At 37.1% G+C, this 21337-nt stretch overlaps 1 protein-coding gene across 2 annotated transcripts in view; it reads right to left on the minus strand.

The window, feature by feature from the left end:
• The window catches only part of TDP1 (tyrosyl-DNA phosphodiesterase 1), a 42214-nt gene that overhangs the window by 19393 nt on the left and 1484 nt on the right, over window positions 1-21337 (minus strand). For both annotated transcript variants that reach the window (XM_032189076.1, XM_032189075.1), the window contains exons 3-13: window positions 20383-20426; window positions 18704-18759; window positions 17588-17684; window positions 16095-16129; window positions 14928-15020; window positions 12314-12484; window positions 10353-10431; window positions 8566-8751; window positions 8321-8369; window positions 6137-6203; window positions 531-638 (exon numbers count right to left, since the gene is read on the minus strand). In XM_032189076.1, the coding sequence (XP_032044967.1) occupies window positions 531-638; window positions 6137-6203; window positions 8321-8369; window positions 8566-8751; window positions 10353-10431; window positions 12314-12484; window positions 14928-15020; window positions 16095-16129; window positions 17588-17684; window positions 18704-18759; window positions 20383-20426 (985 nt within the window). The remainder of the gene's footprint in view (window positions 1-530; window positions 639-6136; window positions 6204-8320; window positions 8370-8565; window positions 8752-10352; window positions 10432-12313; window positions 12485-14927; window positions 15021-16094; window positions 16130-17587; window positions 17685-18703; window positions 18760-20382; window positions 20427-21337) is intronic.

A 21337-nucleotide genomic window follows, 5' to 3' on the forward strand; every position in this document is an offset into this window, starting at 1 on the left:
AACAATTTGGGTTGTCACCATTAAGGGAGTACTTTTAAGGGTTTCTTACATGTCTTCTAAATACGTAAAATTTGGCATGTGCTTTCAGGAAATGCTAAGAACAGAGTCAAAGCATCTCTAACATTTAAGTTCTCACAAGATGCAACTGATTCTTTAGTCTAGCTTTTCTAAGTAGCGTTATCTTGTTTCTTACAAGCATTTTCTTAACAACGGAAAATTTATATTCTTACTTTGTGTGTATGTATATGAATGCAGATATACAATTGATATATAAATGTACATACACACTTAACTATTTTCAGGTCAGTTCTGTTTCCACTAAAACTTTCATTTAAATAACCTGTAAAAGACTCAGACTTTCTAAAAAGAAAGTCCCTGAGAATGTATCAAAAAACATTATATATTGACAAAAGTTCCTAATACTAATTATAGCAGTATGATTACAGTAGTAACTCACCTGTGCCTGCGATTTATGAGAACTTAAAAAATGAAGCCATGTAAAAGTGAGAGGTGTATAGTTAGTTATTTACCTTGTAACTAAAAACCATGCAATCTTTTTGAAGTCAGGACTGGGTCTCATATATGTCTTAATGTGAGGCATAGCATGACTTCGACCCGAGACTTCTGCTGACCATTTGCTAGAGAAACAGAAGAAAATGAATGTTTTTTCAGATATCTGTGTTTTGATTAAAAAACAAAATGCACACATACTCACCATGCTACAATGCCATGTTTTGATACTATCTTTCTTTACCACATTTAATACTTGTATACCTTACAGAAAAGGTTGAAATACCTCATTAAACTTAATTTTTAATCTTGAAATCCACAATCTTAATGTAAGCTGAACAGGCAGGATAATTCTTCTTACTACAAACAACCCTGACAGACGTTCTCCTCAGTGTATTAGAATCCCCTAAAGAGTTTTCCATTCTTCCACTCCAAACAGCATTCAAGAAACGAAGTCCAAACTTCCAGCCAATTTTCCTTCTTTGAAGACAATCAATGGTTATGCCTTTAAACAAATGAGCTTTGTCTTGGCACCAAATTAAGCCTTGCAGAATTCCCCAAAGTTATTACAATGCATTAAACATAAAGTAGAAGCAGGGAGCAGATCAATTACACTATCCTTTCTCTTCCCTTCTCTATGCCCCTAAGCCACTCAGAAACTTGAGGACTTAACACAGTAGAGGTTAAATATATATACACACACACACACTAACCAGTTCAAAACCATAAACCATTGCTAGGGTAATTCAACATCAATTATTGGTTGTCAGAACTCAACTGCAAGTAACCAGTAAAGGTATGTACAGAACTGAAGGTGTGTAACCATGGTGTCCACAAGCACTTTCCATTTAACTGTTAGGCCTCACTCAAAATCAGGAAGTGAGAGGGCCTCCAAATACACCTACATTAAACCAGAGACTTGTCTTCCCTAGGTTCGGAATGTAATACTAATTAATATGCTCTGGTTTTGGTTGTCACAATCTTCTTTTACTAGTTTGGCATTCTTTTCTAAAAGGTTGATCAAAAAGAATTTATCAGCTCTCAAAAACCTCAAGTGAGCTTTGTTCATTTAAAAGCCTAAGAAAATTCAGGAAGTGGAAGGCCTGGAATGATTGAATTACTTGAACTGACTTTCAGGACTAACTTTCACGCAAGTAAGTCAATAGGCTTTGCAGTTCAGCAGTTGAGATTAGGTTACTTTAACATGCCTATCCTCAGATGAAAACCTACCGTTTTGCAGAACTGGCACAATATTCTGAAAAGGCAAGACTTGAAACACTGCTCAAAACTTCTATTTTGATGCATACCACATTGAAGTTGTTTTCTGAAGAGTAGGCTAAGATATGTAAAACAGCTAACTAGTGGTCCCCCACAGAACTCAAACTTCTATAGAAGTATATTACATTATTTCACATCATACATACTATGTAACAATACCATGAGTAATTGTTAACATCTTTCATCTCACAACTAGCAGTTCAGGCAAACATTACCTCCCATCTTCGCAGAAGAAAACTTAAAGCACAAAGAAAGTTAAGATGTTCCAGTAAGATTATAGAAGTGAAAAGCAGGAAGAAATAGAACCAGCAATGAAACGCCTTTTTTAAAGAAAGATTTTTCATCTCAATACCTTACTTGAACACAAATTTCTCTCCCCATATCCCAGTATCTTTGTAGTTAATATCTGTCTAAATCCTTCTTACCTCCTTATCTCAGAAAGACACAATTAAGTACTGCATTTTAGCAGTACTACCACTTCTCTTCCACCTACATAATGCTAACTGTACTTAAATTACTGTAGTAACTAAAAGCAATTGAAACCAGTATTCCAGAAAGTTAAAATAAGAGAACATATATTTTGGCCATACTTCCTTCAGTAGGGCAGTTCTAATATATATGGATAAGAAGAGGAAAGTGATTATGTTCTTTTTAGTGATATACTATTTACTATCTCACTGAAAATCTCAGATGCTTTTAGCAAAATCGCTATTAGCAAAGAGGTAGTTAAGAAATGTTCTCAATTCAGCCTAAAAGCAAGCACGTAACTGAACTGCTTACCAGAATGACAAATTGAATGAATTGGAAGGGGTTTCAGTCAGGCATTTCTGATTTTTAATACAGCTAAATTTCAACTTCATCATGAAACTGTCCTGACATGTTTTAGAAAAAAAATAGCTGAAGATATGCTTTGATAATAGCTGAAAAAATAGCTGAAAAAAAAAAAAGCCTGAAGATATGAGATCAGTTGTTTAGAAGAGGGCAAAAAAAATAAATAAAAGAACATATAATAATATAACAAATTGAGGCTAATTCTAGTAGAACTGACTTAACACATTTTGATTTGTAAACTTTTCATCAGTGTAGCTGGCAGAGATTGCAGAAAGGGCTGGTATCATCTTGCAATAAAATTTCCAGCATATTCAATCTCTCAAAATTCAGTCTCACAGTAAATACAGTAAGTTAAATGAAACTAGCTTTGATGTACTTTATGGACCAAAACCACAGCTTAAAGTAGTTATTTTCTTGACAGTTAGATGGGTCACAGTATAGTCTAAACTGAAGGCACAAGTGTGAGTAAGGAAAAGTTGTACGGGTAGATTTAAATCAACTATTTGACCAGTAAAACATGAGAGCTTTTTGCTGTTTTAAGATTTTACTAGCTTAACTGACTTCAGACCACACTATTCCTGAAATTTTTATCACTAACTTACTACTCAGTCTTTTGTGGCATTTCAGTCCAAAGTTTTTTTTAAATTACACATTTATGATTAGGTGTAACTAAGTCAAAGCATTGAATTGAAGGGTCCCCCTACTTTCCTACTCTTAAAACACAGAGTTTTTACCTGCCCTGTCCCTCTCTTTTTCCAATAGCTGTCTTTGAGTTTCACATAATTGTTGCTTTTTTGTGGTTTTTTTTTTTTTTTTGCAAAATATATTTGTGCAGCACTACAGATAAGAATGCTCACAAATTATCACTTCATTTACTTGTAGTATTTCAGAAGTATTTTTTTTTTTAATTAGTTTTAATATTTGTGATAAAAAGTGTTTTACTATCTGGTAAATTTCTGAGTTTGAAAATAAGAGACACTGCAATTGCAGTGCATTTAGCTGGAAGGCATACAAAAAATATCATTCACCACTAATGCCTGACATTTCTGGCACAAATGATGTAAAGGAGCAAACACAACTTCCCTCCACCCCATCTTTTCAAGTCGAGCTACTGAGACAGGGAAGCCAGATAATCCTAACATCCTGAAAATAAATCCAATGCAAACACATTCAACACAGAAGCAGAGCCATGAATAACTCATTTTCTACAACATCACCTCTTTCATCATTTAGTTCTTAACTTCAAATAGTGAATGGGCTTTCTATCTTGAAACACTAGCAAGAAGGCTAGAACATAGTGAAGAGAACTCATACCATTAATCTCCACCACAAGAGAACAGTAGGTCCTCTGTGTAAATGCTTCATCTCTCATCTTTTATGATGTTAAGGGAATGGCTGTTGTTCTTCAAATTGAGAAGAGATTATTCTTCTTCAAAACTCTAAAGGCCTAAAGAATACACAATGCTCTAAAAACAGACAATATAACCAATTACAGACTTGTCACTGACAAGTCAAACAAGGTTTTGTCAAGCCAACTTTAATGTTTTGAAAATAAGTATTTGACAAGGTAACTGCATAAACATAAGACATGCTATTAAACATCGCTCAATTAAAATTAGCATTAAAATGCAATGTTCTATGTACTCTTAAGAAAATCAACTGCTGCAAAAAGTAGTAATGAAATCATTGAGGATTATGTGTTTCTCCTTATCAATGAGTAATGCTGAATGGAAAAGACAGCCACTCTATCAAAGAAAAATTGAGCGATTGTACCACTTATGCACTAGCTAATTTAACAGAGTAGTCTAGTTTTCATTTGTTCTGTTCTGGTAAGAAAAATGAAATCGATATTAAGTTTAGTCATCTTGTTCTTTTGTGAAATTACTTCTGAGAAATCACAATTCAGAGCTATATTACACTCAACTGCTAGAAGAATTAAGAAAAGCGGTCCGTAGACATAAAAATTTGCATAGGTTCTACCTCTTTAGAGGACAACATAGACCACAATTTTCCTACTCCGTAGATCTCTCCGTGCTTCTAAAAAGGAGCTATTCCTTCACCCTTGCTTTAAGTATGATGTATTTCTCTTCTTTCAATCCTGGTAGGTTCCCTACTTCCTTAATGGTTTTGCATTATGTTCCAGTGAGGTAAAGACAAATTCCTTCTATTTCCTCTACTGCCCAAAGCCTTCAAGTCTTTAAAATAGGTTATCTTATATTTAATATTACTGAAAAGGGACCTACTATTTTTTCTCTCTCTCAGGTTACTACCATGCATTGTCATGTTTTGTCATCCACTGTGTTAACAGCTTACATGCAGGCTCTCCTCAAGTGCCAGTGTCTTGTATTACTACTGCAGGATAAGAATCTACATCTGGACACTCACTACAGAGCCAATTATGCAGGGCCACTTGTCATTTGCAACCACTTCAACAGATGAATTTAAAACAGCTCTTTTGCTGCCAGAGAAGGACATGAATATATTCAATGAGACAGGTATGTGGAGTGTTCTTATTGAACAGGAATAATACGATGAATGTTATTACCAAGGAATGTTCTGTGTGCTAAAGAGACTAATTGAACAGAATTGGTTTTCTTCCAGTAAGATTCTTATGAAGTATATGCTTACAGAAGGAGAACTGAGGCTGGACATTGGCCAGCAAGGCTCACAGTAGCAATCATGCTCACTCCAGAATGGGGGATGCTCTCTGCAACTAGCAGTTGTATTCCTAGCCCTCTGAATATTTACAGTATCTCCATCAATTCTGGCTGTACTTCAATGTGGGCTAAGTATCTTGGAACAGCTTCCGCCTGGAAGAGTTAAAGTTTCTGGTGAAATGAATGGAAACCAGTGGTCTTGTAAGATGTTACCAGATTTTGACTTTTTTTTTTTTGATCTGCACAAAACAACTTTTCCCATTGTTCTCAAAAAAAACAATTAAAATTTTAAAAAGATCCAGCCTGAGGGAGACATCTGGCTCTGGTTTTGTCAGATGGTTAGAGTTTGGCAAAAATTAGTAGCAAGTGAAAATAGAAGCTTTTAATGGAAAACGTCAGACACCTTTGACAAAAGATGGCATTACCATGAGGAACTGAGAATTTTTAGAGCAAGACTGCTCCATTTGAAACAAACAAAGCCTAACGCTGCTGTGCCTCAGCTGAACTCCTGTTAACAGTGAGGCATAAGTAGAAAAGTGAAGCACAACTGCACTAAAAAAGTAACTTGATTCCAATGCAGAGAAGGAAAGCCTAAATAGAAGATTACAGAACCCAAAATACGACTACTTGTTTCATTTGCAATGGTACTCTGTATTTTTGCAGGTATAAGAACATCATGTTTTATCCACACTTTGGAGATGAGACCAGCAAATAAGTACTTAGAGGCTTTTATTTTAAGGAGTTTAAAGATTCCATGCTTCTTATCACTGCCACTTAATTTGCTTTTAACACTCAAACATACAGAAGTTTTAGTTTAAATGTAAGAGTCTAAAACAAAATCAAAGAAGAGTTTAACTTACTGAAAATAAGTATGCAACCACAGCTGTTTCTGCGCTGTCTGTATACTGTATGGAAGGGAACCACCAGCTGGAAAAAAATATAGAACACCTATATTGACATTTTGAAAGACATTCTGAAAAAAAAACAAAAAACAAAACATGCAGACTTGGGGTATGTTATCTCTATCCTCATGACTTATTTTTGGAAAATTTACATGCTCCAAAGATATATTTTTTCCCCTCCCAATTCTTAAGATGTAGCAAGTCCCTGAACACAAAGTAGCAGATTTACACTTGTTCTTTCTTTCTAGAACACAGGCTCTAGAATTAAGTCCTCTTAAAAGAAAATGTGCATTGGTGCTTTGTTACGATACCACTTGATATCAACAATCATTACTCACAGAAGCAAGCGGGTGTAAAGCAAGCAGCATTCAGAAAAGAAAAAAAAAAAACATTTTAAAAAGCAAAATCTCTTTAGTTGAAATTGTATTTGTATTGGATCTGGTCTTTGACTAACACACACTAATTTCTTGGAATGAATTTAACGTAGACAAATCACTTGTGACATACTGAATTATATCAGTGCTGTGTATTAGAAACGTGATGCAGAACTTAATGCATTCAACTTGTCCTTCAAGAAGCCATAAGGACTTCTCACAAAATCTTGGAAAGTCCCTAACATAGCGCTCTCTCACAGGTGTGGTCTCACCCGTGCTGAGCAGAGAGGAAGGATCACTTTCCTCAGCCTGCTGTCAACACTCCTCTCAGTGCAGCCCAGGATGCTGCTGACTTTCTTGTCATGAGGGTGAACTGCTGTTTCATCTTCAACTTAATGAGCACCAAATTGCTTTCTCCAAAGCTGCTTTCCACTGGCCAGCCACCAGTACGTCCTGGTACCTGGTGTTATTCCCATACAGTACAAGACTTTGCACTGCCCTTCACTGACCTTAATCAAGCTCCTGTCAGCCTCAATCTCCAGCCTGTATAGATTCCTCTGAGGGGCAGCACAATCAACAAATATATCAACCACTCCTCTGATTTATATCATTTGCAAACTTACTGAGCAGGAACTCCACCCCACCATCTTGGCACTTCATGGAGATGCTAAATACTTGGTCCTAATATCAATGCTTTGCACACACCACTAGTGGCTGACCTTCAGCTGTGCTTCATGCCATTGATCACAACATTTTGGGACTGGTAGCTCAGCTCGTTTCTAGCCCACCTCAGCCTCCACTCAACTTGATGAAGTAAAGGCTAGATATCTGTAGGGTTGTTATAGGAAGTCATGATGAAAGCCTTACTGAAGTTGAGCTAAACAACATCCAGTGCACTCCTCTCATTCATGAAGTGAGTCATCACAGAAGGACATCAACTTGGTTAAACATCATTTCTCCTGTAAAAATCCCTCCTTTAAAAATCCACGCTGACTACTCCCAATCAATTTCTTTCTGAATCACCTTCCCAAGGATCACTGTGAGACTGGCTGGCCTGCCTGTATGTCCTCATATCCTTCTTTCCTACCCTTCCCGAAGATAGGAAATAATTCCTTCCTTTCAGTCCTTACAAATCTCATGCAATTGTCATGACCTCCTGAAGACTGATCAGTGGCCTCACAATGACATCAACCTTGGCATGCATGTTTGTAAGCCCCAAGTGTTTGCTTTCAAGAAATGAGCTTTACTGCATCAAAACACTACAGTACCTCTTCCTCTTTCAGGTTGGCTGAGGCTATGATTTCTGCACAAATATTTAATGAAGATAGATGTGGGAAGACTGATCATACCAATTGCATATTGCAGTATTAAAAATAACAAGCAGTAAAACACATTTTCTGATGTGTAGAATGCTGCACAGAAGGCAAGGTGAACTTGAAGTATGAACACTAAAAAATGGGAGCTTTCTGCCAAAAATCAAAGCACTGTTCTAACTCCAGTCAAGAGCTGATATATAAACATAACTATACAGATTAACACATCAAACACACCAGTGCCCACAAAGGTATTTCTACTCAATTAGAGCAGAAAATCCAGAGTCAGAACCCCAGTAATATTAAAATACTACAAGGATACTACTGCAAGCTGTTCAAACAAGTTATCAGCAAGATGACAACTTCAGGTTCACTCAAATAGCAACCACTGAAATGATTTTGCAAGACACTGACCACAAAAAACTAAATGTACTTCTTTTTGCTTATCTGCTTACCAGGATAGCCTTCCAGACTTTGCCTCACATTGTTCACAGTAGGATAAACCTTCATGGAGGGAAAAAAAAAAGTTAGCTTTAATAATGCAGCTTTAAATATATATGCTGTCAATTTTCAAGTAAAAAAAAAATCTTAAAGTAAACTTGTTACATGCTACTTATTTCCAATGTTACAAAATACTAAAAGCTTAATTTTTCAGAATAAAGTTGCACTTGACTTAAAAATTAGCACCTAAGAGACATACCAAATGGACCGGAACATCACATTTAAGGAGAGTTGTCGCTCTGCTGCCTGCGGCCACCAGACTCTCCTGGAACTCAGAACACAGCCATTTGGACTCATCAGCTCCCATTGATCCAATGCTTGAAAACTGTCCAACAACAGGCCAAGACTCCTGTGCGGGTACTGATGAAGCATGCTCTTTCAAAAGCTAGTGAGGAAAATTAAAACAGTAACACATTCAACAGGAAGAAAGCCTTAAGAGCTTGTATTCACTTCTGAAAACAAAGATTAGCATTCGTACTATCTAACTTGGCAATTAAAAAAAGTCATCAGGATCTCCAAGTAAACCAACTGCTCATTTAGAAGATCAAACATCACCAGTTTTATCCAAAAGCATCAGAGCCAACCCTTAAATTACTGGTAAAAAGAATTTTGGGAGCTTTTCCTAAAAACAGGAAATACAAACTTCAGACGTTAAAAGTCTTTTTATATATGGTGGTTGTTGACCTTCAAATTCTCACATTGTAAAGCCCCAGATGTAATGACAGGAAAACCAGAACAATTTAAATGAATTATTTCAGTTTTCTTCTCACGTTGTTCTTAAGCTGTGAATGGAATTTAAAGTCACATTATAACCAGATAGATATAAGCATATACTAAATTTTATGTAGTAGCAACCTCTCCTCACTCTAGGTAGGGCACTTATGCCTAAAGGGGTTCATTGTAGCATTACCAGTCATACCTATGTTGTTATTAAAGAAATTAATCTTAAAAAACAAACAGTGACAAGAATTTTATCCTTTACTTTTTTCTGGTTTATTTCATTTTCATTCAGTGTCTTACAGGCAAGAAAAACTATGCAGGTGACATACATCAGACAGGGTATACTCTACCCTTGAGAGGAAGTCCAAAAGAGTAGGTTTGATTTTCAATACAAAGTGATAAATTGATATTTTATACACCACTGAAGTTTGCCATGGACAGTACCAGAATTTCTGGATAATACCATCAAAAATACAGCATGGAATTTTAAACAAAACCACTTCATCAGGAGATGCAGACTGAAAATTCCCCAGATATGAGAAGCATTTAAGTAAGGTATTTCACGTCACCTGTTAATACTGAAGACTGAAAAAGAAGGAACCCTAGAAAATCTTGATATGCAATATTGTACAATTAATTACTATTGTAGCTTATTTAAATAATGCAGGGGGTTAAAAAATTCTAATTATTTACTAAAAATAAAAAGTCAAGATCTTAAATATAGAAGAACAACACTAAAAATCTGACTGAAAGGATAACATCAGCTGTACACAAAGTGTTTTTTTTTAATTCCACGTTTTTGGCTAGATAGTTAAACAAAAATACTTAATTTTTAACAGTTAAGTGAATTAAACAAGCCTGATCCCTGCATGCAGGGAAGTCTTTATCAACACCTCATTCCTCAGAAAAAGCCTCTGAAAAAGGCCATGTTTGATACCCAGTCACAGAAGGCTGGATCTTGATAGCAAACTTTTTACAAATGTCAAGAACAGATAAAGTCATTTAAGTGATGGGGCTTCCTCAGATATCTCTAAGGGCATGACACTTCAGACAGCAAGCTGAGTTTGATAATAGAGCTCAGAAACATAACATGCAAGACCTACACTGCTGTAAATTGCAAGCTTATGTTTTTTGTTAATTTAAACTGTATCAATTTTTTCAAATATTACAGAGCACAGCTGGAAAAGCTAAAAGGAACTAAAGAATGCTCTGAAAATACACTTACAGTTAAAATAATACTAACAAAAGAGGTTACAGTTTTAGTACCTTTCTGAGCCTAAGATGACCCCACTTTTCTTTATCAATACCTTGATATCGTCCAGGGGTAGAACCAAGCAGATAAACTCTACAGAAAGGAAAAAATACCAAGTTATTTGCAGCTTTGCTACTCCCACAAGAAAAAAAACAACATACAACCAGTGGGAATCAAGTCAATGGGAAGAGCTACTTTAACACCAGGAAATGGAAGGTACTGCACATCATAGCAGAGGGCCATGTCTTCTGTTTAGGATTACAAAAATAAGAATACCAAGCAATTAAGTACCATATATAACAGATTTTGAAGTATTTTGGTTTGTGAAATTTCAAGATATGCTAATAAGTTTTCCTTGCATAGCTCAAGTAGTATTTAATATTTCACTCAGGACTTACAATATGAAGAAAAGAAGATTTTCAGGTATGTAACTATTAGAATCCTGCATGGCTGTCATGCACCACCAGGCTGATCTATAGCAGAGGCATGAACTGTACCTGTTTCTGTGCACAAAACCGCAAGAGACAGGTATAGTCAGAAGTCTTTGCCAAATGAGAATTATTTGCACTTGATTGGGCATGTAATTTTGAGTAAAGCCAATCTACTGTTACATACAAATCAAGAGGTTTAGGTAAAGATTTCATCCAGGTACCTAACAGCTCAGAAGCAAAGTGCAGCTTTTTTAAACTTTCTAATAATGGTTTAGTAATCTTTTTGACTTTGTCCTGAGAATGGAAACTTGCCCAGAATCTTCATTTAAGAAGCTGTTCCTCATTGCATCTCAATCCTAGTTCTATCCAGGAATATCCCTACATATTTTATACAGCAAGGAACTGATCCACATCCTAGGAAGTGCCTCTTTCCTAAACCATGCATAAACTCACATCAGCTAAGGCTCACCTGACCTGTCCAAGCTGAAGCTCATCAAGTGTACAAAAACAGAAGCTCAGGTGAGCTCAGCTCACTATAGGCTACGCCTTTCTTTATGATCTTGTAAGATTTTATCTGAATGAAAAAGGCACATCATTTTACATATTGAGCTAGATATGGTTTCAGTCTCTATGCCCAAAAGGTCATTTTCAGCTTTTTTTCCCCCTGAACATTTCTGCTGGCTTGCAGAACTATTAAGTTGCCAAGGAAATTTATTCTTTCTGAAATAACTACTGTCTTTCTGTAGAAGCGCTAGATGTATCTATTAGATGTGAATTAAATGAATGCGCTTTTTTTTTTTAAAGTAATAATAACAGTGTAATATTAGAGAAGACTGTTTCAAGACAAGCTATGCTATTGCTCAACATAATATAGCATATTGCACACAATCTATGACTAATGGGCCAAATTCTACACATAGATTAATGGATCAAGCTCTGTCTTAAAGTTAAGAATAGGCTTCTGCATACAATCCTCATTACAATAACCTTTGCTTATATGATCTCTCATATGAGAGAATCTAATACAACTCTTTTTTCCCCCACTGTTAATTTTATTGGAGCAAATACTTAACCCAGACCAACTTAAAAGAAACCCCATGTCCCCATCACTTAGGGCCACCTCTGTCAAGTTACTGTTGATGCACTTTTTTCATGTTTATTAAACTAGAAGTTGATTAACTCAACAGTCTGCATAAAAGATTTAAAGGGAACTCCTTACAAAGCAAAATGACAAAAACATTAGCACATACATACTTAAGTGATAGTTTATCCAGAAATGAGTGCTTCTGTGTTTTGTTTTTTTTTTATTAAAGCTGAGAATATCTGTTTTGGACTACATGGTCTTCAAATTCCAGAATGAGCAGCTCATCAAGTCTGTTGCTCCATTGACAACTGCCCATAGTCAGACCCATATTTGAACTGTTAATCCTGAAAACAACTAAGGTTAAGGAACAAACTTGTTGGCTAATAGATGTTAGCCACAGAGCCTTAATTAGGGGGAAGAAAGCATGCAAACAACTATAAACAAAAAATACAAGAGATACCTTGTCTCTGATAAGTCATGTTCTTGAATCACATCTACCCATTCCTTGAGTGTAGGAGCATTGTAAGCCATCAAGTAACTTATCAGGTCAGATTTAAAGTTAGTTTCAGATTCACCAGCAGAACCAGCTTTTCCCTGAGGTAGCCTTGGATATAAAGGGCTTAGCCATATTCTAAAAACAAAGGCACAAAAAGGACACCACACATTATCACAAGGTTTTAGTAAGTCATTAAAGCAGATCTGAAGATCCTAAATGACTTCTTGACAGATTTAGTTTACTGTGATGCTACTGAAGATAACGCAACTTACCATTGCTTTACAACTACAGAATCATCAAGTCTTATGGTCAGTACCACAACACCAGTAACTTCAAACAAAAACAACAAATGTAAACACATTTACCCATGCAGATGCTTACAGATTTCTCTACTCTTAGAGGCCAAGCTTAGATTTACTGACCAGTTAGCTTTCCATCAATACTTTCAGTATGAATAGAACACTGCAACACATTCTAAGTTACTGGTTTTGTAGAGACATAGAAAAAATCCTATTAGAGAGTCTGAAAGTTCTATATGGCTTTAAAATTACCTTATGGTAACTTGCCTCTCCAGGATTTCCATCAGAATAAAATGGGGTGGGTACTATACAGGGCAAAACCATCTAGCAGTTCTTCCCAGTCACACATTCTTATAGCCATGAAAGCCAAATGTTCTGCAGTGTCAGCTCCACAAAAACATTGATGTTATCCTTTGTAATTCAGGAGTCAATAAAACATACAGGATCCTGTGACCCATCATATTGGTAACATTTCATATTACTGAAGTGTGCATGAGCTAAAAATTATTTTTCATGTTTGACAAGTAGGACAACGTTAAGCACCCCATGTAAGTATTTTCATGCCTTCTTGGCTTTCTGAAAAGCTGGCTGTCAAAAATACTGAAGCCATCCCGAAGTAAAAGACTTAAAGGCAAGAAATCAATGGCTGTACCTCTGCCACTCAAACCTTATAAGAACTTGCTTCAGACAAGTGAAAAGCCTCAAAATTTTGTCATATTTATTGGTAGTAAGATGGTATCAAGATGACGGTGACATCTGAAAGGCCAATTTCAAGTCATTTGACTAAGAAATCTTAAATCCTAGACTACTGTGGAGCACTAACTAAAAATGCTCCCAGAAAAGGGTCAAGAGAACAGAAGGCTGTTATATCAACATTATAATAGTATTATTAATATTTCACTTAGTCCTAGCATAATAAGAGATCTGATACTAGTCAGAGTTTAAAGTAACAGTCAGCTCAGGACATGAATTTTATTTACAGTAGAAAGCAACCAGAGATCAGGCCTTGACAGCTACCACCATTCTAGATCTATTTTTATAGATTTTTTAAATCTTAACAGTGTTAAGACTTGTAGCACTGGATGTTTGGATCTACTGTCCTGTCTCCAGAAGTAGCAGATACCTATGAAAAGTAGTAAACTTACACGTCCCCTGGGACTGTCCAAGACTTCAGATGTGTAAAAGGTGAGCAACTACTCCATCTCAGGAAGCTACTACCTATTTTTCAGTATTCTCACACGGATTTTGACTCCACTTCCCTCCAAACACATTTAAATTTTTAATTATCTGGAGCATCCTTTTGCAAGGAGCTCACAGATAAACTGCATGCCTCAAAAAAAAAATCCTTTTCCTATTTTTAAGTGATAACTTCATTTCATGAAACCTAGTGTCTATTGGAAAACTATCCTCAGCCTCTTCCATATCATTCAATGTTTGAGATCTTATGGTTTATTTATAAAAAGGAATAAAAATAAAAAAAAGTCTTAAGATTGATGTATGACATCAAGATATATGTACCTCAGAGCTGATTTTGATGAACTGCCTTGTACACAAGCTAAAAAATGGCTGGACTTGCAAAACTGAATAGATCGACAGATCTTAGCTAGATTTGATAATCTAAAACTGACAGATCCTTAGCCCTGACAATGTGATTCCTGTAACAGTACTTATACATTTCACAACATCAGTCTGGCACAGAGCTAAGAATCGTTGTTGCCAGTGATAGCACTGAGCAAAGAACGTTTACAAGTCTCTGCTACAGGCATCTCATTTTCCCAGTGAATACTTCCGGTATCTCAAAATAAGTAGTCACGAGCACATAGGTATATTTCTAAATTGCATCAGAAATGCTCCAATGACTGTAAGAATGTCCCTCATTTCTCACATCCTCAGAACTCCCCAGGGGAGAATTCCATACTACCTACTATATAACAGATCTTTGCACAATTTAAAGTACAAGGATTATCATGTGTTTATTACGTCATCAGGTCAGTTGAGGTTCATATGCTCCAATTGCTGATTATTTTCCAGTAAAGACAATAAGGCCTAAAATACATATTTCCAGTTGTTTTGACACATTAGTCAAAAATGATTCAGTGACTTAAATTCTCTTTAGTACTTACGTAAAGCCTGATTTTCAACATATTTGGGTGTTTAATGACAGGAGGAGTTGCATATCTAGCACAACCAAGAAAACAGACCTCTAACACAGAGCAAGCCATACAAACTGACAACTCAATAGCAAGTAATCAAAAGACCTGCTAGAGATTGTTACTTACCCCTGAGTTTTCTGATGCCAGTCATCAGCAATAAGATTGGATGTATGTATCACAACTCGAAGACCTTCTTCATATAACAACAGCATCATCTTCCTTAAAAATAGAATAACACTTTATTTGCTTCAAGCACACTGAGTAGGAAATAACCTAATAACTCTCTAAAATGCTCCAAGAAGATCAATTTCAAAAGACTTATTCTGTTCTCCATAAAAAGTAGCGTTGAAGTGTTTTGCCCTACACACATGCCAAACTTGCATGTCATTAAACTATTGCTGTGTATTGTCAACATCATGATTTATTCCCGAGTACAGCTTCATATCTCCCATGACTGACTTCCAAAAGCAACAATGAATCCTTTCAGAACAATATTTGCTATGTTCTTTCAAATAAAGATATTACTTTGCAGATAAAAAAAAAGCTGTATTTTATAAGAGAATTGTCAAAATGATTGATTCATAAAAAGCACTGGATTGCCCTGAAACCAGAAGATCTTCACAAAGGTCTTCACTGTACAAAATATGACACTGAATCTTTTCTTACTTGTTGCTTGCAATCTATGACATTTCATCTGTGACACTCCCACAATATCAAACTCAAATTTTCCTTTGAAAAAAACCCAAATTCAGTAATTGCTTCCAGATTTTTTGCAGTTGATGTAGACAAAGAGCTGTAAATTAGTGTTCTATCCAGCCTACCAACGGCTGATAAAGTCTGCATTATACTTTTGGCATCAAAGCATGAGGTACTAACAGCCAATACCTACAGTTCACTGACTCCAGTTGTGTAACTGGCACGCCTCATCTTACTTCATTTGTTTCCTATCAAACAACAAACAAACCTCTCACTTATAAATACAAAACAATGAAGGAAATTTATCTTTAAGACTCTGCAATTTTTCTATGAAACCCCATTTTATAGCTTTAAAATAACTCGCAGATACATGAAATAGAGATATACAACATGAAAGACATCACTTTCAAATTTCATCAATATATTAGGCCTTTCCTTCAGAATTCTGTCTTCACATACAGTAATAATCTATCTTTCTGTTCTCTAAGTACTTTCTGACATTAGATTCTAGTTGCTACACTGAACGCAGTAACTGCATGTATCAGCTCTAGGGTCGTCTTTAGAAGGGGAACATTCTGCTTCACAGCTGCTACTTACGTGTGGTGAGTTCCAAATGCAATATCCAGTTTAGCCTACAAAATGAAAGAGTCAATCATTAAAAATTGCTGTTGTGCACATCTCATATGCAAGAATGTTAAAGGCGGAAGGGTGCTTCATATTTAGTTTCATTTCACTGCTCTCTAGTGGACAGATCACAAAATACGTTATCCTCTATCACCTTTAAATATACTAATTGCTAGAAACTGTATTAGAAGTTGCAGTGAAATTGTTTGCTGGATCTGCTACAACAAAATTTCTTTACCCAGCAATATTTTCAGAAATAATCAGCCTTGCAGAAACAGACCTAGGGATCCAGAAACCAGAAGCGTGCCCTTGCAGAAAAGGAAACTACTGATAGGCTGCACTAGTGGGAGCATTGCTAGCAGGTTGAGGGAGGTGACCTTTCCTCTCTGCTCAGCACTGCAGAGGCCACAACAGGAGTACTGTGAACAGTTCAGGGTTCTCCAGCACAAGAGAGCCATAGACATGCTGCAGAGTCCAACAGAGGGCCATGAAGATGATGACGGGACTGAAGCATCTTTCCCATGAGGAGAAGCTGAGAGCTGGTACTGTTCAGCCTAGAGAGGTAAAGACTCACATGGGGATCCTTAAATACCTGAAGGGAAGGTGCAGAGAAGATGGAGGCAGGCTCTTTTCAGTGGTGCCCATGGACCAGGTAAGAGACAACAGGCACAAATGGGAACACAAGGGTTTCTGTCTGAACACCGGGAAGCGCAGGTGACTGAGCACTGTCACAGACTGCTCAGAGAGACTGCGGAGTCTCCCTCCTGAGTGGCCTTTAGAGCCATGTGGACATGGTCCTGGGCACCCTGCTCTGGGTGGCCCTGTTTGAGCAGGGGGTTGAGTCAGATGGCCTCCAGAGGCGCCTTCCAGCATCAGCCATTCTGTCATTCTGAAGCATATAACTGTCACAAACAGCTTAGTGGCTGAAGAAAAGGCCAGAAGCCAGGGACAGAAATGCTTTTTTTATTCATTGCTTTGCTCTTATCAAGAAGGACATTTAAAACACTATTTCTAGGGAAAGGATAAAACACAAGTTACAGATGTTGAGAGAACTTTTAGTCAATGATGGCTCCAACATTGTGCCTAGTTAACATGAGTAGAGCAGATGTAAATATGAATATTTCATTTTTGGGTACTGGCATAATGGAATGCATGGGCTGCTGGAAGTACATGAAGCAGTACAACCAAACAGGAAAGCCATCACAAACACAACTTGCCCCTACTACTTGGGAATGACTACGTTGCCAAGTCTATCATATGGGATAGATTACACCTGAATTCTTATGTGTGAAAAAATTATATGCAAAACCGTGAATTTGTTGTTAGAATATTTAAACTCTGAAATTAATAAAAAATTGGTTACTAGTCTACCACTTAGTGTAAACACCTGATTAACATAGCACACAGCAGCCCAGAGATCTTGCCCTGGTTAATTTCAACCAAAGGATGATGAAAATATCAGTTACCTGACAGAAACTAATGTTGTCAAAAGGGCGTGCTTGTGCAAGCAGTTCAGCTTTGGATTCCCTCTTCTCACCATGAACTATCAACAATGGCTTCTTCCTGAAATAAAGTGATATTACTATTAAAACATCAAAAGAATTAGCAATCAGCCCAAACCAGCTTCTGATGTAGCTGTGACTTCTGGTTCCTAAACCCAATGGCCCATCAGAAAGATGGCACTAAATTCTACATGCCTAACTAACTGAAAAAAACATTAACTACCATATAATTCTATGCGAAAGATGTTAGAACACTTTAATATAGAAAAGAAAACAGGAGGTGTATGGAGAAAATCAGACTTGAAAATAAAAACTAGTAATACAGGATCTTGTAAGGAACTCTTGTCTGTATAGCTAGAAATACAGAAATAAGATCTCTGAAGTACTGATATAGCAAATGTGGATATAAGAATTTATTATTTACAGAAAAGATTGAAACAAAGGAGAAGCTAGGTTTATTCTAGCAGTAGTTTCATTTTTGCTTCCTAATACTCTGTTCTACTGAGTGCTGTAAAAAATACACAACAGTTTCTGTTCCTGTTTTAAGTTCACTTCATGTTGCAGGTTGCCATTATCAGAGTAGAACTTCGAGGAAATAAGAACTACTTTCATGACAATATCCAGCAACTCCAGGCATTACATAACATCCCAATCATTTTCACACTGTTTTCTTATGCTCCTCCTATATTCCCTCCTTCCTCATGCATTATCTTTTTCTTGGGTCTGTAAATTGCATGGCACAGGGGTTTTTGTTCCATTTGCATAGGTCATCTACTACACTGTAGTACTGGTGCACAGTGGGGTCTTCTAAATGGTGACTAATAAAAATCAGAAACCAGCCGTACTGAACTCTGTCCATTTAATACTTTAAAAAAAAAAAAGCAAGAAATCAATAGAGAAATACAAATGTGGAATAAGTGTGAAAGGAAAAAACAATAGCCTGCACATACACAATCAGAAAATAATTTCCCAGGGTAAGCAAAAGCTTATAATTCAATTGTAAGATGAACTCACATGAACAGAATTTCTTGCTATTATAGATGAAATTGCTATTATTTCACCTTTGGAAAATAAACATACCTGAATTCCTGTGGATACTGTCTAACGAGCCATTCCACATCTATGCAGTAGTTAAACTTGTGCATAAAAAAAAGAAAACAAGCTCATGAAAAAGAAAACAACTGTTTGTCAAAACAATGGAATACAACAAAAATGCATAAAGTTATTGCTCATTACCACTTATATCATACAAATGCGCAACGATGCATCATAACAAACAAAAACAGTACAAAAACTTCAAACAGCATGTTTTCAGAACAAGTACATTTTTGAATTTCAACTCCTTTCTTTCATGTCTCTTAATTCAAGGACAAATTTGAGTTTTTCAAAAGAATGCATTAGTGTTCATAAAGTTCAGCATGCACACAAGAAGAATCGCATATGCACGATGTAAAAGCTGCAGTGCAAGAACCATCTCTTCGTACAGGAAGAGCTTCCAAGCATTAACAAGAATATTCCTAGATTGTTCCTAGATTGCAACACACTTATTTTTAAATCACTTACAATTACATAAAGATGCATTTTTCAGTTACACATTCCCAGAATGTGAGATGGTCTTATAAACAATTTAATTCTAAGAACATGGGATTATTTTTATATTTCATAAAACCATAAAAAGACTTGGGTTGGAAGGGACCTTAAGATCACCCAGTTCCAATCCCCCTGCCATGGGCAGGAATGCAACCTATTGAATCAGGTTGCCCAGGACCTCATCCAACCTGGTTTTGAACATCTCCAGAGATGGGGCCTCCACAAACTGTCTGGGCAACCTGTCAACCTGTTCCAGTGCCTTACCACCCTCTAAGTGAAGAATTTCCTCCTGATCTCTAATCTAGATCTCCCCTCTCTTAGTTTAAAACCATTCCCCCTTGTCCTGTCATTGTTTGTTTGCTCCCCTCCCTCCCCCTCCCCCAAGTTGCTCTCCATCTCTTTTATAGTGTCCATTAAGTACTGAAAAGCTGCAGTAAGGTCTCCCTGGAGCCTCCTCTTCTCTGGGCTGAACACCTCCAACTCTCTCAGCACACCTCCATAGGAAAGCTGCTCCAGCCCTCTGATCAACTTCGTGGCCCTCCTCTGGACTTCAATAGATCCATATCCTCCTGGTGCTGGAGGCCCCTATGTGGATGCAGCGCTCCAAGTGGGGCTTCAAAAGGGCAGAGCAGAGGGGGGCAATCCTCTCCCTTCACCTGCTGGCCATTTTTGGTGCAGTTGGCCGCCTGGGCTGCAAGCGTGCACTGCCAGCTTATAGCAAACTTTCTGCCCACTAAAACCCTCAAGTCCTTCTCTGCAGGGCTATTCTCCATGAGTTCTTCTCCCAGCCTGTACTCCTGCATGGGACTGCCCCAACCTAGGTGCAGCACGTTGCGTCTCATTAGGTTCACATAGGCCCACTTCCCTAGCTTGTCCAGGGACCTTTGGATGGCATCCCTTACATCTGTTGTATTGACTATACCACTCAGCTTAGTGCCATCTGTGAACTTGCTGCAGGTGCACTCGGTCCCACTGTCTGTGGGATTTTGTCACTGATAAAAGCTATTAAACAGTACCGATCCCAAGACAGTTGAAAAACATTTAGGGTTCCCTCTATATTTTAATCAAGTTCCCTACTTGCATCAGCTACATGACAAACATGGATTATCAGGTTTGAGGTTAACAAAGTGAAATAAGCAAGCAAAGTAAATCTGACACAAGAAACTCACCTGAGCAGAAGATACAAGAGTCCCAAAAAGAGGAGACAAAATATCTATTAAAAACATTAAGACATAAATGAGTAAAAAAGTTCAAGTATGCATTCTGCATCTTGACTGGTGTGATAACTACAACATGAGTACCAGACTGTTCACACTTAGTGCAGCAAACATTCACAATTAAGTTTACTGACTTGAATATTAAAGTTCCCAGTCCTGCTGTGATGTGACTATGGTCTTATAGTTTTAAATAGCATTACCCCACTAAAGTAGAAAGTCAAGTGCAAAAACTCATTAGGAAAGAGACTAAGATCAGATGGAGAAAGAGACACTGAACTCCTCTCTTCCCTGTACAGAGGCCTTGAAGAACTGTGGCAGGCTAGAAACCATAAGTGGAAAGTTAAAGACTTACCTGTTGCAAGCTGTTTGTACTAGTACTGGCAGCAGTTCCAATTCTCCTCCTTTTTTTTTTTTTTTCCCCCTTTTTAATTATTTTAAGGGGAGAAAGGAAAAGAATAACAACTGCCCACAGCTTTGTCTGGTACCCTGTCAATCAACACAGGTAGACAGACTAGAAACTTGAACCATGTGAGGGCTACACAGCAGACTGATTGCAGAACATGTGTATCCTTACTGTATTTTATTTATGGGAGCAGAGTGCTAATCAGATTGAGCATTGAAAACCTTAAAAACTGAAGCACAGCAGCAACTTGAAAACATATACTACAAATGCGTTCTAATAAAGACATGATATTCCATAATCCATCTCCATAGAAATGTTTTTACAGGTTAAACTAAAAAAAACAAAAAACAGCCTCTGCACCAGCTCAAGGAACCACCTAACAAGAAAACTACTCTTAAGACTGGCCAAAAGCCACAACGTGTTCATGAGGTAGGTAAAGATGTACAGCAGTAATGCAATCGAGGTCTCAGACACCAGCCTGCATTCAGTAATAACTGATGCTCC

Source organism: Aythya fuligula, chromosome 5, assembly GCF_009819795.1.
Source record: "Aythya fuligula isolate bAytFul2 chromosome 5, bAytFul2.pri, whole genome shotgun sequence".
In the NCBI taxonomy this organism is placed as follows: Eukaryota; Metazoa; Chordata; class Aves; order Anseriformes; family Anatidae; genus Aythya; species Aythya fuligula.